The following is a 21,333-nucleotide window of genomic DNA, read 5'->3' as shown; positions in this document are numbered from 1 at the left end:
CGAATTAATTCTAATTTATCAATCACAATACTCTGTAGATATGTATATATATATGTATGCTTTTTATGTTCAGCTAAAGCACTCATAAAATATCCTATTTTAATAAATTTATATTATATACGATAGCTTTATAAATAAGGCAGATTATCTTGGTCGGGGGGGGGGGGCACTTTCATTCATGAGTGGATACCATGCGCGACCGTGAGATCTCAAAAAGCACCCTAAACACGTATTTTCCATATTCTGAAAATGCACCCCTTAACAAGTATTGGCATGTGAAACCCTACCCTTAAGTATTGGATACAAAATGATACTATTGGCAAGTATTCCCTGAATTGTACCCCTAAACAAGTACAGCGATATTTCAAACATGGTCGTCGGTTTTACCGTTACCTATATCATTGGGTTCAGTACAGCCCAACTCGTGCAAATGGTACTCTAAACACGTAGTGACTCCTGGGGCACAAAAGTACATCCTTTATAAAACATTTTAGTCTTGATTAGAATTTGACCCTAAACATGTAAATTTCCTAGCAAAATAGATACCCTTTTTTCATTATTTAGTGTTTTTGACACCCTTATTCTTGTGGCATTCTTGTGGCAAGGTGTTTTTTTCATTAGTGTTTTTGACACCCTTATTCTTGTGGCATTCTTGTGGCAAGGTGTTGGTTTATTATTTGAATGGTTCAAAATTTTCCAATGAAAAAAGGTGAGCGGTACAATTTCTGCCTCAAAACAGCAAATACAATTCATTAGTATAAATATATGATAAGCAGTTCTATGTTATCAGATATGAAGTTCCCTGTACTCACTATTTACATTATTTACTAGCAATGAAATAAATCTTTATCTTGTTTGAAAGGTGTAGTGCCTCAAAATATACAATTCATAAGTATATAAATATATGTTATATCCTGCTTTACAAGTAGATCTTCTCAATTATATATGAAGTTCAGAGGCGTGATAGCTCAGTCAGTACACCAGGGGTTTGGATTCCGGTGACCCCGGTTCGATTCCCACTCGATACACTAGTGCTCTCTGGTAAAGGCATCAATCCCCTATTACCAGGTCCCTCGGAGATGACCTTAAGCCATTTGTCCTCTGGCTGCTTGCCTAAAAAGCATTTATGTTTTCTTAGCAATCAGGTAAAAAATCACCATGTACCAAGTTCCTTGCACTCTCCATTTACATAATTTACTAGCAATGTATGTAAATCTCAATTTTGTTTTGAGACCTGTGTATTTTCTTCATCATCAACCTTTTATCCAAAAATGATCATCAAACTATAGTATACATGATGGAAGGTTTTCAGTCAGAATTCAATGTTGTTTTGAAAAGGTCGCCTCTCTAGTTAACAAACGCAAATCTAAAAAGGACCCTACAGCAAAATATCAACCAACCATGAAATAAGCATTCAGTAATATACCTCCAAGGATCATCAATATTTTTGAGGTTGAAAATAAAATGTTTTACATGGTTCAAATTCAACACAGGATAAGCTTTTAAAGAAAATAACAATAGCTTTGATTAATGACAGCTTCAACTTACATGTATATGCTTTGATTATTAACAATGCACTGTAAAGCTCAACCTTATTTTAAGGTCAATATTGCATTTGCAAGCAGGCAATTGCACTTCTGTCTTATTGCACAAATTCAGACATTTGAATCCAAGAAATTTCAGGATTCCATAACATAAAGGATAGCAATTAATCACAAAGTTGATTTTCATGATCAATTGTGCGTTGTAGTCGATGCATTCAATCTAAAATAAATCTAAAAGCTTGAATTTCAGTATTTTAATGGCAAGTCCTGTTTTGCTAAAGCGCACATTTTTATTATACAGCACAAAAAAAATAAGTAAAAAATGCACTGAATATCTCAAAGGCCAAGCAAGGAGGGGAGTCTAGGCCAAACAAAAGGGCATCCACGGCCAATGCCTCTGATGACATGGGACTGATAAAAGCCCTGAAAATACACTGTTATTTGTTACCATGCAAGGTAAAAACAAGAAAATATGATTTTATTTCTTTGATAGTTGCTGTTCACTTTTGTTCTTGTCACTCAAATTAGTTTCTTCTTTAATTTCAATGAAACCCTAAAGAAGTACTCTCCCAAAAAGCGTAAACGCTGTCCTTTTTCTTCATTCCATCAATTACAAACACTGTCAAACCTATCCTCTTGTGTTTATAAGGTTTCTTTCACTTTTTTTATTTCTTTTACTCTCTTTTCATTTCTCTCCTCCAACTCTGCTCTCCATCATAACAAGATCATGTGTTTTATGATACTATACATAGATTTGTTGGATAGATATCAGTTCACATATCAAAAGGTAGTATCATTCTACATATCACTGATATTATAGCAAAACGCTGATCAAGATTTGCCTTAAATAATGTCATAACGTTTAAACTAATTCACAATATTCGTATATGAAATGAAGTATTGATTCTACCTATTACTGATTCAGATATTTTAGCAAAATGCTTATCGGGGTTTGCCTCAAATAATGTCATAACAATTTAAACAACGATTTAAGCTAATTCACAATATTCGTATATGAAATGAAGTATTGATTCTACCTATTACTGATTCAGATATTTTAGCAAAATGGTGATCGAGGATAGCCCCAAATGATGTCATATCAGTTTTCAACAATAATTTTAACTAAATCTAAATATTCGTACATCAAATTCAGTATTAATTCTCCCTATTACTGATTCGGATAATAGTAGAGATCTTTAACACACAAATGAATGGTGAGATGACTATTTGTCCGGACATCTAGCTGATCATTATGGTCCGGGTCTTCTTCTGCTTGACCGCCTCGATGTCCTTCTTGACCATAGCTTCAAAGGTGTTGAGGGTAGCCTTGCTGCCCATTGGTGCGCCCTTGCCGTCACCGTAGTTCTTGAGGACATAGGTGACCAGTTGATCAACACGATTCTCTATGGTGTCCATCATGTCCTGGTAGGCCGGGTCATTACCTGAAGATCAGCAATAAAAGATGTAAGTGATATAAGAATTTCAATTGTTTGTTTTCCATTCTATGAGTATCATCACCATGTAATGCCCCCCACCCACAAAAACAGCAATGGCAACAAACATGACAAAGTATTAAAAAAAAATCCTTTGAAACAAATATCAAATCTATTATTAAGCACAAATGATAGACCACAGATTCTAAAGCTCAAAGATGTAACCATACACTGCTTATCAATTTACTCCTAGAAATGCTTCCGCACTGTAAGTGGCAAGGGGGCTAAAGCCAGGGTAATGATATCCTAGACCTTTGGACGTGCATGTGGACATTAAAATTCTACATTTACTTTACGAGAGCTGCGCTATCATTAATTAACACTCAAAGCCTACACAAGTGTTCTTTGTTGTCATGGTTACACGTACCTTCATCATCATCCTCATCCTCTTTGTCCTTGTCATCGGTCTTCTTATCGTTGAGTTTCTTTGGAGCTGGCCCCACCGAGTTGGAGCCGATACCATAGCTGGCCAGCATCATCTTGAATCTCTTCATCATGTGTTGACCTATCGGGAATGTATTTTCATCTTTATCCGGGTCCTCTTTGGACTATCATGGACGGTGATTGGTCAGTGTTGCCAATTTGAAGAGCAATTGTAGCAAAGAGCGGGAATTTTAAAGGGAAAAGAAAAATAGGTTACTTGTTGGTGTATCATGGCAAAAAGAGTGCGAGGGGAGGCACTGGAATTGTGGCTTACCAAAGTCAGACACCACACATTGCTTCTCCAGCTGCTGCTGCTACTACAACTACAATGATGTCAGCAGCCTGGATGTCAGTGATAGCGACAGCTACTGCTTCTACCGGTACTTCTACTACTACTACGACTACTTATTATACTGCTACTACTAATACTGATACTAGTACTGTACTTCTACTACTACTACTACTACTACTACTACTACTACTACAACTACATTACTACTACTACTAGTACTACACTACTCCCACTACTACATTACTACTACTACTACTACTACTACTAATACTAATACTACTTCTACTGTTTCACCTACTCCCACTACTGCTACTAATATTACTACTACTACTACTTCTACTTCTACTACTACTACTTATTCTGCTGCTACTACTACTTCTATTACTGATACTACTACTAGTACTACTACCACCACTACTACTACTGGTAGTACAGCAATGTACTAAAGCTATGTTTAGTAATACTATTACTATTGCTACAACTACTACACTACTCCTGTTTACCTTGGCGAATGCCTCTACAATGATTGTGATGAGCATGTTGGCCAGCATGAAATATGCAGCAAAGATGTAGAGAGTAAAGAAGATTGGTCCAATAACGGACTCCACTGACTGTAAGGCATAGAAGTCAAACGACCCTATCATCATGCCAAGCAACGATTCCAAGACGGCCTGCAGATGGTACAAAGAAACATGTTTTTTAAAAAGATCTTAAAATACATCTTTTGAGATATATCTAATAGCTAATGATCGGAGAATGCATTAGCCTACAATTTATTTGTATACAGAAACTAAACTCTTTAGGGGCAAAGAAGTACTTGTTTTGCTACTTGGTAATATTATCAGTGCAGTATCAATGTATTTAGTAGTGAATTAGTGTTATTCAGCCTGTATTAAAAGACTACACTGATCAGAATGTGTTGCATTATGGGTAATGAATTCGGCCAGATTTCAGTAGTGAGGACTCGATTTGGTCCTATGAAAACTGCCGTTTTGTATTAATAAAGAGAATATATAGATCAAATTTTCTTATTGCTCTCTTTAGAGAACACCTGATGTGAAACCTTGTCACACCTTGCATCTTTAGGTCTCACAAACTATCTAGAATTCAATTTAAATCTGTGCACTGTATTCATTGGAAAAAGTATTAAAGTCTAGGGATTGTGTTTGTGTTGATCCAGAGAACATCATATATTAGAGTTATATATAGCGTTGAGTCTGGACTTGAGACCCAATATATAGGACTTGCACACGAACATCCATTGATATGTATATATAGAGCAATATCGTATATATGAATACTAACAATATTAATCTCATTATTTTCCAGAGTTGCAGGACTCGAGTCCGGACTCGAAATCTTTCGATGAATCTGAACTCGAATCCTACAACACTGCCATTCAATCTACCTGGAACGTGTGGAAGGTGAAGATAGACCTGCTGAAGATCGCATAGCCCCAGAGAGCAAAGGCAATCACAATCAGACACCACATGAACAGGAAGTACAGCATGTCCCTGGAGGCCCTTTGGAACGCCATCGCCACGTGGGTCACCCTGGCGCTGAAGCGCAGGGCGCGCATGAAGCGCAGGATGGATATGAACGTGAGGATGGCCAACAGATAGCCGAAGATTTGGTCCCACTTGGCGATGTGATTGAAATTCACGTAACCTCCTGTGCGAGAAAGAGATATTCGAAAGTTTTTGCACCACTGCCCAGAACACTTTTAAGAACATAGAAAGTGTATTGTCAAATGCTCCTCATGACAATGAGCAACCAAGAAGTATCTGTTGGAATCAGTGAATCAAAGCAGTTTTGTTCTAGACGATATATTTGCAATTTTCATAAGCTCTTAAGAAAGGACAAGTCCACCCCAACAAAAACTTGATTTGAATAAAAAGAGAAAAATTCAACAAGCATAACACTGAAAATTTCATCAAAATCGGATGTAAAATAAGAAAGTTATGGCATTTTAAAGTTTCGCTTATTTTCAACAAAATAGTTATGAGAACGAGCCAGTTACATCCAAATGAGAGAGTTGATGACATCATTCACTCACTATTTCTTTTGTATTTTATTATATGAAATATGAAATATCTTAATTTTCTAGTCATTGAAATGAAGTTTCATTCCTCCCTGAACACGTGGAATTTTATTATTTTAACATTTTGTGCTTCAGACAAGGAGGTCTTAACCATCAAATTCGTAAAAATTGAAATATTGTATAATTCAAACAATAAAAAACAAAAGAAATAGTGAGTGACATCGTCGACTCTCTCATTTGGGTGTAACTGGCTCGTTCACATAACTTTTTTGTTGAAAATAAGCGAAACTTTGAAATGTCATAACTTTCTTATTTTACATCCGACTTTGATGAAATCATCAGCATTGAGCTTGTTTGACTTTTCTCTATTGATTCAAATCAAAATTTTTCTGAGGTGGACTTGACCTTTAAGAATGAAACTGCTGTTCCAGATCACCAATTTTTGACAAAGACCTCCCAGCTGTTAATTTGATGGGCATTTCCAATATATTTACTTGGTTCTTGAATTTTTCTGCGTCGCAGTGCAAAAACTCCCCAACAACAAATGATACAAATATTGGTCTGTTATCAGTATACAAGATAGTAGATGCCACTTGATCTACACCCACTGGCCTACCCACTCTCTGGAATAGAGAGTGTGTAGATGATTTATCTATAACTAAAATTCGACTCAAAGACAAATACCATCAATGATGCAATGATTCGTCTTTCAAAAATTTGTTCATGTATGATTTTCTTCATAAGTTTGACTAGCAGAGATTGCAACTGACTTTCTTTTTTTCTATTACTTTCTTCTGTTTATTTTGAATATATAAATTTGTGCAATTCTATGTTTTTATGTTATGCAGGGCTCCCTTGTAAAACAGTATTTCAACTACTACCCTGCTAAAATAAAAATAAATGAATCAAAATTTTGAATTCAAATATTTCCACAATTCAAAATATTCATATATACAAATCATTATGGAGATACATGTGGAGGGTCAAAAAAGCACAACTGCTTGTATAAATTGGCCCAATTGTAACAATAAATCATAGTAATTCATGTAAAATGCACAATACCAATATAATCATAATGAATGAATGAGTTAATTAATCAATAATTAATAAATGAAATAATGGTGAGGTGAATGGGTACCCGGTAGGATTTATTCCTTAAACGCTTTAGCGCCTATTAGTATGGCAGCTCAGCTACAGCCGGGGTAATAATATGATACCAAGTATCAAAGCACAGTTGAGTATATGCATATATAAAACTGCGCTATATAAATGGACATATTATTATTCATAATAATATATTAAAGCTTGTGTATAGTTTTGGTAAATCCACCAAAATGCACCTATCACTATTCCAATTCATTGCTAGCTAATATGAATGGATATGCCCTATAACAGTTATGATGTGGAGGATATGAAATGAAAATGTGTTTTACAGGATAAATTTTGCGATTTTACATGGAAATTTAACTTGATCGGGTCACCCGATCAAATTAAAATATCTGTGTTTTTGTCTTTCAATTAAATCCTATTCCAAATCATGGAATGGGCTGAAACTTTCAAGTTATGTTCTTTGTCTGTAACTTTTGGATATCTAATCACTAAATTTATAAGATAAGAGCTTGAATGCCCATTTTTTAAATTTAAAACAAGCATCACTGAGAGAGGGCGCTATATATCAAAGATTTGAATATTTGAATTTTTCTCAGAGAAGTGGCAGTTGGAAAAATATCTAACGGTCTCTACGCTTCAGTAAGACTGTCATATTAGATGATGTTCGATTATCAATCACATTATTAACCCTTTACCAAAGCTATACACAGGCTTTAATAAATGGAACAAATGAATAAATAAATAAACAAAACCAACCTTCATCTTTCTTCTTGACTTCTTGGAGAGTGAACCTAATAAACACTTCTCTCATGATAAACATGACAGCTGAAAAGAACGCAAAGAGGAGCATGTTCCCCTCCAGAATCGTCCAGACGTTCTTCAGTTCTTTCCTGCCTTCTTTCTTGAGACGGTAGACAAAGTGTCCCAAGAAGTACAGAAGATAGACGACGAAGATGCCCTGGAGATTGTCATATTGGATCAAAGAGAAATATTTTTTTTAAATATGGAAGATGTGAGGTTTGTTGATGAATATGCCCTGGAAAGATTGTCGTTTTGGATGAAAGAGAAATATAAAGAAGATTGAAGGTTTCATGTTTGTTGATGAATAATGAATAATAATAGTTATAATTATGCTAACAATAGTAAAACTGATAATAATAAGCCTTTATATAGTGCCATCTTTCTAGAAATAACCCGGAAAGATTGTTGTTTTGGATCAAAGATAAATATAAAGAAGATTGAAATTATGTTTCACAAGTGCTCACAAGAAAGATAACAAGAGTAATGATATGTAAACAATGAATAATGATAATGATAATTATAATAATACTAACAATAATAAAAATGATAATAATAGGCGTTTATATAGTACCATATCTTTCTAGAAATTCATGCACCCTATTCCAAATTACACTATTTTCATTACCCCACCTTTAGCCCGAGTTGCCTTTGCACTGAGCGCTTAAGTATGCTTGGTGCATTGAAGGAATTTATCCTGCCCTGTACAATGTGGGTAAATTTTTTGCTGAAGGAAAATACGTAATACGTAAAGTCAGAACCACTAGATGGTTTGGTTCATTCTGATTAGGTAATCACTGATGGTAATTTGTACACATGGCAACAGCCAAAGATAAGGCTATCTAGCGGGTGTTTCATAAAGCTGTTCATAAATTACGAGCGACTTTATAAACAAGTGGAATGCCTCTGGCCGTCTCACCACATCATGCGATTCAACAAAGCAGCAGTGCTGACTTTGAAAACAACTATAACTTGCACAAGATGTTCAGTGATACTTGGTTACTCTTATTTCCACGTTTTATGAACTAGACCAATACACTCTACAGAGATAGGATGGTAATTCAACAAATACCCCCAATGTGGCCAAAGTCCATTAACCTCACATGACCTTTGACCTAGATCATGTGACTTGAAACTTGCACAGGATATTCAGTGATACTTGATTACTCTTATGTCCAAGTTTCAAAAGTCAGATCAATAAACTTGCAAAGTTAAGGTAATTCAACAGATACCCCCATTATTGCCAAAGTTCATTGACCTTTGTCATGTGACTTAAAATGCACACAGGATGTTCAGTGATACTTGATTACTATTATGTCCAAGTTTTATGAACTAGACCAACATACTTTTTAAGTTATGATGGTAAATCAACAGATACCCCCAATTCGGCCAAAGTTCATTGACCCTAAATGACCTTTGACCTTGTGACCTAAAACTTGCACAGGATGTTCAGTGATACTTGATTACTATTGTGTCCAAGTTTCATGAATCAGATCCAAAAACTTTTAAAGTTTTGATTATAATTCAACAGATACCCCCAAATCGGCCAAAGTTCATTGACCCTACATGACCTTTGACCTTAGTCATGTGATGTGAAACTCATGCAGGATGTTTGGTGATACTTGATTAACCTTATGTCAAAGTATAATAAACTAGGTCCATATATTTTCTAAGTTATGATGAAATTTCAAAAACTTAACCTCAGGTTAAGATTTTGATGTTGATTCCCCCAACATGGTCTAAGTTCATTGACCCTAAATGACCTTTGACCTTGGTCATGTGACATGAAACTCTAATAGGATGTTCAGTAATACTTGATTAACCTTATGGCCAAGTTTTATTAACTAGGTCCATATACTTTCTAAGTTATGACGTCATTTCAAAAACTTAACCTCGGGTTAAGATTTGATGTTGACGCCGCCGCCACCCTCGCCGTTGGAAAAGCGGCGCCTATAGTCTCACTCTGCTATGCAGGTGAGACAAAAACGAATGGTGATCCTTTCTTGTGGTTAGTTCTAAACACCAGGTTTCCACTGGTGATGATTTAGTTCCTAAGAAAGGGTCCCCAGTCGCTCGTGACTTATGATCAGCTTTATACATCACCCACCAGTACGCTAGCCGTGAAAGCTTTGTTCAATTCGTACCTGAAAGGCGATCGATATAAAACCAAGACCTCCGACATACTGGTAAAGCCTGAAGGTGTGCACCGTGTTTGAGACCACCCCTCCTCCCATCGACGGCGTCTCCAGGAGCAAAGTCACCACGCTGAAGAGATTGACGTTCGCATTGTACACGGTGAACTCGATGAAGATCGCTCGGGTGTACTTGTCGTACCAGCCGTGGGTCCTGAGGTACCGCGCCGTGTCCATGGCTTGCTCCCGGTTCACCCCAAACTCGGCGATGAAGCCGCCACCTCCGTAGAAATACAGGTTGCTTTGATAGGGAACACCATAGAGATCTACCGCTGATCGATATCGCCAAGGTCTGGTCTAGAAGATGGATAAAGATTATACTACAGTGTTGTTCTTCATTCTCTATGTTCTTGACTTTACTATCACAATGCATTAGGTACATTCAAAAACAACATTGCAGGCTACATAACTATACATTACACTGCTTTTTTCTTATGTTTGATGTGATCCTTTTCTGTGATGAATATAATTAATGCTCAGCAAAGAAAACTTAAAGTTTGGTGAAGGAGGCATGAATGCTATTCCTGCTGTTTGAAAATGTTCTGATTTTCAACCACAGACAGGTGTAGGTCTTGCAAATAATATAAGCTTTTCTTCACTCCCCGGGTGGTGATTGTAAACGAATGTCACTTACCTCATCGTAAGCATAATTTGGAATGTTCTCATCTTCACTCCCTGGGGAGTAATTTTACAATTGTACCATTCATCTCTAAATAAATGTTACTTACCTCATCCACCTTAAAGTGAGCATAATTTGGCATGTTCTCATCGCTAGGATCACAGGTGCAGGTCCTGCACAAAGTATAAGCCCATCTTCACTCCCTGAGGAGTAACTTAAGATTGTATGATTCACCTCTAAATGAAAGTCACTTACCTCATCCACCTCATAGTAAGCATAATTTAGAATTTTCTCTTCTCTGGGATCACAAGTGCAGGTCCTGTAAATAATATAAGCTCATCTTCACTCCCTGGGGAGTAATTTTACGATATACAATTCACCTATGAAAGTCACTTAACTCACCAGCTTCATGGTAAGCATAATTTGGGATGTTCTCATCGCTGGGATCACAAGTATACATGTAGGTCCTGCAAATTATATAAGCTATTCTTCACTCCCTGGGGACTAATTTTACGATTGTACGATTCACCTCTAAATGAAAGGCACTTACCTCATCCACCTCATAGTAAGCATAATTTGGGATGTTTTCATCGCTGGGATCACAGGTATAAGTCCAGTTAGCAGCGAATATTCCTTCGTCTTCATTAGACCAGGAATAGTCTAGGGTGCAGTCTTTGACAACATGCTCCATCCTACCATTCACCTCACAAGGTACTAGAATGGAAGACAAAGGGACTTTACAGTTCAAGTGCTAGATAATGATAATTCAATTTTTGAAATTCAATTCAAATTTTATTTCAAACAATCAATTACAAAAAACATGAATATACAAATCTGATAAAAACATGGGATTCGGAACCCCTGAAAGTTTTTATTTTAAAAACTTGTGGGTGGGACACCACCATGATAGAATTAAATACAAATCAATATAAGACATTCATAGAGTAAACAACAAATAACATTTACATACAATAAAAAACAATGGGCTAATATTGGGGAAATAAACAAACAAGAAGTAATAATTATAAATCATAGTGACCTACAGTGTGCTATTGGCAGGATTTTCATGCTGAGAGAAATATTCAACTTTCAGAAGTTTTTAAAACTCATTTAGAGTTTTTACTTTGTTTATTATCATTATTCAAATCATTCCAAAGCTTGATTCTTTGATGTTTGTAATGCATCCATATTTTTCATGGGAAAATGCTCATGGCACAGTTAAGGAAAGAAAAGAAGTGGAAACACTTCAAACAGCATAAACAAATGGCTCGACTGGTCGTACAGGTAGATTTTAATACACCTACTGCAGTAGTGTTGTTTTGTTAAACCCGGATCCATGCAGTTTGGAACTGACAGATATTATAAAATATTATATTATATTACATGAATAGTGTAAAAGTATGGTCATGTGCCTTCTTCTTCCGCTCACCCTTACTTTTTCTCTTTCCATCCCGATCACTTTCTACTTGTTGTTATGGGTTACATTATAGTTCCAAATTTTGTATACAAATTTCTGCTACACCATCGCCACTTTATTATACCATTTACCACAAGAAAGAATCACCAGCTGCTCTGAAAATCACTCTTAACTTACAAACAGCTTTATGAAACAGCGCCGTTTTCAGGGACAAAACACATCACCATTTTCGCAAAAACAAATGTGTATAGACAATCATTGCATGGTTTTACACCATGCTGTAGAATTATTGAATCATTGAATCCTATTGTAATCTATTCTTTTCAATTACCACATTGTATATCATTAGTTGAGATATTTAATTCATGTATATGGGAAGCGCATAGAGACTTCATGTGTTATGCGCTATAGAAATGTAATTTTATTATTATCGTGCAGCTGCAACTCGGTTTAGAATCAGCCGCTTTGTTGTCATGACATCGTGACGTCACACTTTTGTACTCTATATAACTCATAAAACTTCATTTTACAAACTGAAATCTCTGATATTTTCCTGATTGGGCCTCACAGAAGTCTTCAAAACCTGGTGTAGACACAATCTACTCTGGGTCAATGCCCCTAGCCGCCCATCCCCATCTGTAGGCCAGTTGTGTATGGCATAGAACATTCTTCTACCACCATAGGGCTAGTACTGGTCATATGATGACTAGGTAAAGTTCACTACTTGGCAGGAGCGTACCTGGAAAATCTTATCAGAAGGGATAAAATGTTTCTAACAAATCACTTTTTCCTGTCAAAGATTTTCAGTGAACTATTTTAACAAGTGGAATGCCTCTGGCCGTCTCACCTGCATCACGCAGTTCAATATAGCAGCAGTAATGACTCTGAAAACTACTCTTACTCGCACAAGATGTTCAGTGATACATGGTTACTCTTATGTCCACTTTTTATGAACTAGACCAATAAACTTACAGAGATATGATGGTTATTCAACAAAAAACCCCAACATGGCCAAAGTTCATTGACCTTACATGACCTTTGACTTTGATCATGTGACCTGAAACTCGCACAGGATGTTCAGTGGTACTTGATTACTCTTATGTACAAGTTTCATGAATCAGATCCATAAACTTTCAAAGTTATGATGGTAATTCAACAGATACACCCAATTTGGCCAAAGTTCATTGACCTTTGACCTTGGTCATGTGACCTGAAATGCGCACAGAATGTTCAGTAATACTTGATTACTCTAATGTCCAAGTTTAACGAACTAGACCAATGAACTTTCAAAGTTATGATGGTAATTCAACAGATACCCCGATTCGGCCAAAGTTCATTGACCCTAAATGACCTTTGACCTTAATTGTGAGACCTGAAACTTGCACAAAATGTTTAGTGATGCTTGATTACTATTATGTCTAAGTTTCATGAATCAGATCCATAAACTTTTAAAGTTATGATGGGAATTCAACAGATACCCCCAATTCGGCCAAAGTTCATTGACCCTAAATGACCTTTGACCTTGGTCATGTGACGTGAAACTCATGAAGGATGTTCAGATACTTGATTAACCTAATGTCCAAGTTTCATGAACTAGATCCATATACTTTCTAAGTTATGATGTCATTTCAAAAACTTAACCTCAGGTTAAGATTTGATGTTGACGCCGCCGTCGCCACCACCAGAAAAGCGGCGCCTATAGTCTCACTCTGCTATGCAGGTGAGACAAAAACGAAATAAAATTTTAATTTCTGATAATCACATACCGATAGTAGGATACATGTAAAAAGATAAAGCATGTAGACAACTGCTAGGCCTACTTTGAGAATGGGAATGTCTTTAAGTAGAAGGAATGCTCCCCAGGGAGTGGAAATTGTGCACTTTTCATGTGGGATTGAAATGAATCCATTAATGACCAGGGTAACAATATGCTGTAAAGCGCTTTGAGCTGCTGTGGGAAAAGCACTATATAAAAACTAGTTATTATTAGCTATTAGAAAGAATATATCCTTGCAGCTTTCAGTCCTAAAAATTTAAAGCTGATTACATAGAGTAAGATGGAAAAGGGGTATAACAATCATTCTATGAGAGTGAAAGAGTATAAAAGAAGAAATAACATACAGACACAAGACAATGACAATCGGCATGACAGAAAACCTGAAATTGCTACTAAAATATCTGACTCACAGGGCTTGACTCTGAGTTGACGAAGCCTTGCGGGACCGACTCGATAGTTTTGCCAATCCCTGAGGAACCTGGCATCTCTCCATTTCATCACCTCACCATTATAATACTTGAAACCGTAGAGACCTGGTAGGAGGGTCTGCTCGATGTAGTTCCAGAACTCGTCGGGCGTGCTCTGCGTCAGGGCGCCGAACGTCACCGGATCTTCCTGTAGCAGATGAAAACACGGCAGAAACGGAATACAATGTCTGTCTCCCCGCCTTCTCCTCATTTTAACATGTTCAGTACTGGATTATGTGGTTATGTACAGGGATCACCAAGTATCAGTAGGCAATGACTTAATCAGTTGACCACCGGATTCTATGATTCCTATAGGCTTTGTACAGGGATAACCCAGTATCAGTAGGCAATGGGTTAATCTGTTGACTACCGGATTCTATGATTCCTATAGGCTTTGTACAGGGATAACCCAGTATCAGTAGGCAATGACTTAATCAGTTGACTAGGGTATTCTATGATTCCTATAGGCTTTGTACAGGGATCAGCCAGTATCAGTAGGCAATGGGTTAACCTATTGACTACCGGATTCTATAATTCCTATAGGCTTTGTACAGGAATCACCCAGTATCAGTAGGCAATGGGTTAATCTGTTGACTACCGGATTCTATGATTCCTATAGGCTTTGTACATTGACCACCTGGTTATAAGCAAATGAATTGTACTCGATTCAGACAGCTGCTTTTATTGTGCCCATCAGTAATACAGGTTTAGTTGTTGGCAGCGGTCGCTTCAAACCGGCAACGAAGATATTGGACTACCACTAACCATGATAAACACTTTTTCAGTCCACCACTTATTTCAAGTATAAAATGTTTCAACTCCTTGCAAAGAAGAATTGTACTTATCTTAATTTTTGTCTTTAATCTTGTTTTATTTGCATAATTTAGGATATTTCTTGTGATTGACAAATATTACTTCATTTTCAAAGATTTGCCAATTTTAGATAGTTATTTCATGATGTTTAGTTGTTGGCAGCGGTCGCTTCAAACCGGCAACGAAGATATTGGACTACCACTAACCATGATAAACACTATTTCAGTCCACCACTTATTTCAAGTATAAAATGTTTCAACTCCTTGCAAAGAAGAATTGTACTTATCTTAATTTTTGTCTTTAATCTTGTTTTATTTGCATAATTTAGGATATTTCTTGTGATTGACAAATATTACTTCATTTTCAAAGATTTGCCAATTTTAGATAGTTATTTCATGATGTTCATTCACTTTTGTCTTTTAGACAACTTACTCAACCTAAAGAAGCTTTGTATGGTTGTGACATTGTGACAACTACTGAGAGGTCTTAAGCTAGTACACTAATGCCCATTTCCTTCATTTTGACGACACACATTTTCAGTTATCCTAGACAAATATAGAAAATGCTTTAACATCTAAAGTAGATAACTAGAACAATAATTCTCTGCCATGAATAGGTAATTTCTATGAATGATATGCTTACCCCATCCACGAGATAATCAATGTTGTCTGAGACGAATGTATTCCTGATAGTTTCCGACATTCTGAAGGATTCGGGATCTCTGTTGGTGTAGGCTAGGAAAAGAATGACGACCAGGTAGAGAGCATAGAGCACAAAGTCCCGCACCACACCGGAAACCTGCACGTCTCGGAGGCGTTCTTTGCGGGCCTTCTCGAGTATCTGCTTACTGGGAGGGGTCTTTGGGCGTGCAGAGTAGCCAGGAGCTGAAAGCATGAAACACAAAGTTGTTATCAATATTACAATGCTAATATCAATATCATGTTATTATACCATTACAATTATACTGTTACCATTTTTATCTTAAGAGCACCAAACTCAGGGAGGGGATGATTTATAGTGTCACCACTCACCACTCCCCCCACAAACACACCCCACACTTGAATAGTGCGATGTCACATGTCTATGTCTGTCATTGTTGGGATATATCACAGAGCATGCATGGTGACGATGCAATGAAATGTTTTTATGAGTATTATTTTTTTTTAGTTAGGATTGCAATACTGGATCTTACGTCATTGTAGGATTACGATATTGCCGACTCATGCGCACTTAAAATATAATAGAAAAAGGGGGAGTGGGTGATATGTGGGTGTGTTGTGTGTGAGAGAGAAAGAGAGAGAGGGGTGCGTAAATGTATGTGTTTGGGTTAGATTGTTGATGGTTATTGGTGGCTGTGGACGTGTAGGGATAAGATGCTTTCAAGGTATAGGAGTGTGTGTTTTGGTGGATAATCTCACGTACGTGTGTGTATATATTACTGTAAAAGTGGAAATTTTCGCGCATTTCACGGCAAGATCGGCGAACGTGAATTTAAAAACATGCGAATTTATGAGCATCTATTTTAATGCAAGTTTTGAACCGTGGTTCAATTGCGTGTATCGTTTTGGCAAAGAGATTGCATAGTTTGACCTAAAGAGGGCGGAATTTACACAAGCAAGCTTCAGCTCCAAATTCATATGCATCGCAAGAATTTGTTTTTCATAGCATTTTTTTAAACAGTCACAGATCGTATTTAAATTGTGATTTTGATTGAAATATAAATTGCTTTTGCTGTTTGATTGGTGAGTGTTTAGATCTGTTTAGTTTTTGAGAAGAGGTGCCGATCGCCCATGTTAGTTGATTGATCCCATGCACTTTGAACAGCCGTAATCATAAGCAGCTAGCAGCGCCTCCCTTTTGCCTTCCCCGATGTCCGCCCCGCAAATAAAAATTGCGCTAAATGTCACAAAAGCCCATGATTAGATCAAAACAATGCTTAATTATGCCGCCCGAGAGCTAGAATTATGATCAGAAAATACAATTTGTTGCTGAAATTTTAATCAAAACCATTAACAGATCGGCAAAAAGGCCCAAAAAAGAAGTGACTCTGTCATTATGGAGTGTGCAGCGCGAAGTAAAAAACCCGCGGATATGTTTTGAAGCAGCCAAGTGCGAAAAATCAATCCCGCGAAAATAACAACAGTAATGTGTGCCTATATGTGGACATATTTTCAATGATCGGCACGAGGGTGGTGTGAAAGCTGTGGGATGAGTGTGTGGGTGAGCACATGTGGGTGTGAGGGTGTGTATATTAGTGTGTGGGAGATGTGGACATGATGGGCATATGAGAGAAGGGGAGCGGTGTGAGCTGTGGGATGAGTGTGTGGGTGAGCACATATGGGTGTGAGGGTGTGTATATTAGTGTGTGGGAGATGTGGACATGATGGTCATATGAGAGAAGGGGAGCGATGTGAGCTGTGGGATGAGTGTGTGGGTGAGTACATGTGGGTTTGAGGGTGTGTATATTAGTGTGTGGAAGATGTGGACATGATGGGCATATGAGAGAAGGGGAGCGGTGTGAGCTGTGGGATGAGTGTGTGGGTGAGCACATATGGGTGTGAGGGTGTGTATATTAGTGTGTGGGAGATGTGGACATGATGGTCATATGAGAGAAGGGGAGCGATGTGAGCTGTGGGATGAGTGTGTGGGTGAGTACATGTGGGTGTGAGGGTGTGTATATTAGAGTGTGGGACATGTGGACATGATGGGCATGACAGAGAGAGAAGGGGAGCAGTGTGAGCTGTGGGACGTATGAAGGTTTGTGAATGGGAGAGGTTGTCTGGGTGTGTGTGCGTGTGTGAGGGTGAGGTGTATGTGTGTGAGAGAGGGATTGTCAGTGCATCTTAACCTGTTGACAACTGAATTCTACAATTCCCCTTCACTTCGTACAGGGACCACAAGGTTCCGGGAGGCAGTGGGTTAAATGGAGGAACAAACCTTTTCCTGCAGTCAATGAATCCTCATGGAGATATTCCTCATCTGTCTGAAGCTTGTTCATTGTCTTGTCTTTGAGACCTTCGGCATCGGCATCATTCATTTTCGAAGGCTTCTTGAAGATGATGGACACTATGAAAACAATGACTATCACCTGAAAAGGATTTCAAAAAGAAATTGAGAATATTCCTGAGATTTCTGTATTCCAGAGACTTTATCCCCTATAAAAGGAACAGATTCAATTCACACTTATGCTGTATTTTCTAAGCTTGAATAAAACACCCTCAGCCTGCATGCTGCATCTTAATTTTACTCTAAAAAGGAAGGAGATTATGCTTATTTACCCCATTTCTAAGTCATTTGAATGCATCCTATCAGTGATAATGATTCAATACTGTATCATCCTGATAATTAATCTTTTACAACTATGTTTTTTGTTGGCTAAAATCCTCTCCCAATTCCCCTGCAAAAAATAAGCAACTTCCGACTGTTACCTACTTTGGATGAGCTTCATGGATCTAACAAAAAGGGGCATTATATCTGTTCCAATTTCTCTTTATAAGATGCAGAAAATCCTGAATGACTTCGAACAGTCTCAAGACGGATCTTCAGGAATACACCCTTGCCTTAATTAGTTTGATGAACTCCAGGGCCCTGTCTTACAAAGATTTACGATTGAACTGACAAACTTTAAGAATATGGAAATCCATCAACGTCATATTTTTTCTTCAGGAAGTTTGCACAATACCCATTGTAAAAGAAAGTGAATTTTCAAGAAAATTGTCAATGTATGACTATACAGCTTATCTAGGAACTCTTTTTGACAAACATGTATTTTTATAGATGTTGGCATTGCTGGCTTTCCATAGCTATGGTTGATCAGATCAATTGCAACTATTTGTAAGACAGGGCCCAGATAAATTCCTTTCAAAAGAGTACGCTTTCTACCCTAATGCCTCAAGATCCAATCGCAACTCTCAAAATCAAAAACACTTTGAACATTAACTGTCAAACCAACGAAACAGACTCCATTCTGTCTGATGGTTTGTCCTTGGTAAAAATGCAATACCCCTGGGCCTCATCTTACAAAGAGTTGCAATTTAACTGATCAACCACAACTATGGAAAGCAAGAAATATCAACATCTAAAAGGGACAGGAGGCTTCATGCCACAGTAATTCAGTTAACTCTTTCTATCCCTGGCGTTCCAATGGTTGATATTTCTTAATTTGTAATGTTTATACTGAAATGTATTTTTGTATTATTTGCTGAATAATAATTTTTAAGAATAATAATAAAGTACATGTTTGTTTAAAATGCTTTCTAGATATAACGTATGTGGAGCGTAGTGGCCCATTGGATTAGTCTACTGACTTTGAAACAGAGGGTTGTGGGTTCGAATCCCAGCCATGGTGCAATTTCCTTCAGCAAGAAACTCATCCACATTGTGCTGCACTCAACCCAGGTGAGGTAACTGGGTACCGGGTAGGAAGAAATTCCTTGAATGCTTGAGCGCCTAGGCAGCTCAGCTAAAGCCGGGGTAATAATAATAGCAGGGCCCGCTGGTAGAACAGTTTTCGAAACTGAAGTGGCTACCCTGGGTAAATATACCTATATTATTATTATTGTTATGTTGATGCATTAATTGGTTTATTGACAATTAAATATGCTCCTTTTTGTTTACAAAAGGACATTGTGCAAATTTTCTGTAGGAAAAATTCTGACGTTGATGGATATCCATTGTGGTTGATCAGATCAATCATAATTCTTGTAAGACAAGGGCTCTGGGGCCCTTTGCAGAAAGAGTTGCAATCAATCGCAACTCTAAAAAATCATGCGCAACTTGATTTTCAACCAATCAACAGTGTGCATTTGGGACTTGCGTTTGATTTTTGGGCTTGCGTTCAAACGCAACTCTTTCTGCAACAGGCCCCTGGTCGGTCTAGAGTCAAGTTTCATTGGTGTGAGTGTGGTACTGGATAATACCTTCGTTGGTTGAATGATGAATGCCGAACTGAAGAAAGAGACGATCATGGACTTCAACCACTCATGCGCCTTCTCTTTTCCCCACTCTAAACTGTACAACACCACGAAGAAACACGACAGAAAGCAGGCAATGAAGGACAGGATGTAGGCGAGGTAGACGGTCCAGTGCGGCAGAGGATACTTCTTCTTGGTGGCTGCAGCAGCAGCACTCTGCTCGGCGGGCGGAGGATCGGAAGGGGGATCGGTTGAAGACTGACCTGATCCTACATTGACATTCACTTCCTAATGAAGAAAGGGATCAAATATAAATTTCTTGTATTAACTTTCAACTGTATATGTGACATTGCCCCCTACTTATCTTTAAGAACTTGCCCAAATTCATAGACCCAAGTGTAATCTCTGTTCTGGTGAAGAAAACTTCTGTGTCAAATCACCGTCGAGACCTAATCACATGGGGATCAGATTTTCCATAAGGGTCGCACCGGCAAAGAGGAATTCTCTCCCACCAACTTTTAGAAATATTACCCAACTTAACCCTAAAAGAACTGGCCTATTTGAGACCTATTGAGGACTAGGGGGGCCATGATGGCCCCCCTTCTGATCTTGGCTGCCGTTCGCGCCGAAATTTGTCATGCACATTCTTTAACCACATAAACTACAAGCTAGTAAAAAAAATTCTGAAAATTGTTATCTTTTAATTATCATGAATAAGATATGCAAATTTATTCACAAAAAACATTCTGCATATTTAACACCTTATTTCAATTCAAATTTTCTTCCTTTTTTGCAGATGTGATCTTTATCTAATATAAAGGTTTCACAAAGAAATATTGCAAAGCCAATTTTGCCTCATATATTTCTTTGTTTTTAGAAAATCTCATGTATTTCTTTGTTTTTTCATCTTTTGTTTTTCATTGTTTTTTTTCAATGGAAATGATTACAGACCATTTAACAACTAAATCAAACCCTAACTTAATTCAGCAGACCAATTAGAATGAAAAATAATCACCCTTTTATGAATTTCATCTCCCACAGTCTTGGTACACAAAGTATAAAATGAGCAATTTTCGGCATGACATTGCATCGTAAGGTCACGTGACGTTGCCATATTATACACGTATGTCGCAAATTAGGTCTCAAAAGTTGTGCGAGACTTCAAAAAAAAGTCAAAAATTTTGCAGCACTCTCTTTTTGCGTTTCAGAAATATTAGGGTTAACAGATTCAAAATAGGATTAAAATCACACCTCTTTCTGAATGCCTAAGTTCACTCTATATTTAATATTCTAAACATATTTGTAATGTATATCTAATGTTTGATATTCAGTTAGTATTTTACCATACTTTATGCTATTCCTCTCACACATTGACCTTAGGATGCTAAGCATTCATTATAAACTGTTTTATTAATTAATTTCCATGTGTTTCTC

The 21,333-nt window shown here is 37.4% G+C and overlaps 1 protein-coding gene across 1 annotated transcript in view; it reads right to left on the bottom strand.

Annotated features, from left to right (window-relative positions):
* Positions 1-2,370: 2,370 nt before the first annotated feature.
* LOC121422914 overlaps positions 2,371-21,333 on the bottom strand; it is a 73,729-nt gene continuing 54,766 nt past the window's right edge. Inside the window, exons 22-32 of the mRNA XM_041618156.1 lie at positions 19,906-20,187; positions 17,924-18,074; positions 15,629-15,870; positions 14,117-14,321; positions 11,063-11,226; positions 9,846-10,190; positions 7,660-7,861; positions 5,161-5,423; positions 4,256-4,423; positions 3,405-3,585; positions 2,371-2,986 (exon numbers count right to left, since the gene is read on the bottom strand). Coding sequence (XP_041474090.1) covers positions 2,784-2,986; positions 3,405-3,585; positions 4,256-4,423; positions 5,161-5,423; positions 7,660-7,861; positions 9,846-10,190; positions 11,063-11,226; positions 14,117-14,321; positions 15,629-15,870; positions 17,924-18,074; positions 19,906-20,187 — 2,406 coding nt within the window. The 3' untranslated portion in view covers positions 2,371-2,783. The remainder of the gene's footprint in view (positions 2,987-3,404; positions 3,586-4,255; positions 4,424-5,160; positions 5,424-7,659; positions 7,862-9,845; positions 10,191-11,062; positions 11,227-14,116; positions 14,322-15,628; positions 15,871-17,923; positions 18,075-19,905; positions 20,188-21,333) is intronic.

This window comes from Lytechinus variegatus, chromosome 10 (assembly GCF_018143015.1).
Source record: "Lytechinus variegatus isolate NC3 chromosome 10, Lvar_3.0, whole genome shotgun sequence".
Classification (NCBI taxonomy): domain Eukaryota; kingdom Metazoa; phylum Echinodermata; class Echinoidea; order Temnopleuroida; family Toxopneustidae; genus Lytechinus; species Lytechinus variegatus.
This window is presented reverse-complemented; position numbering and strand designations above follow the sequence as displayed.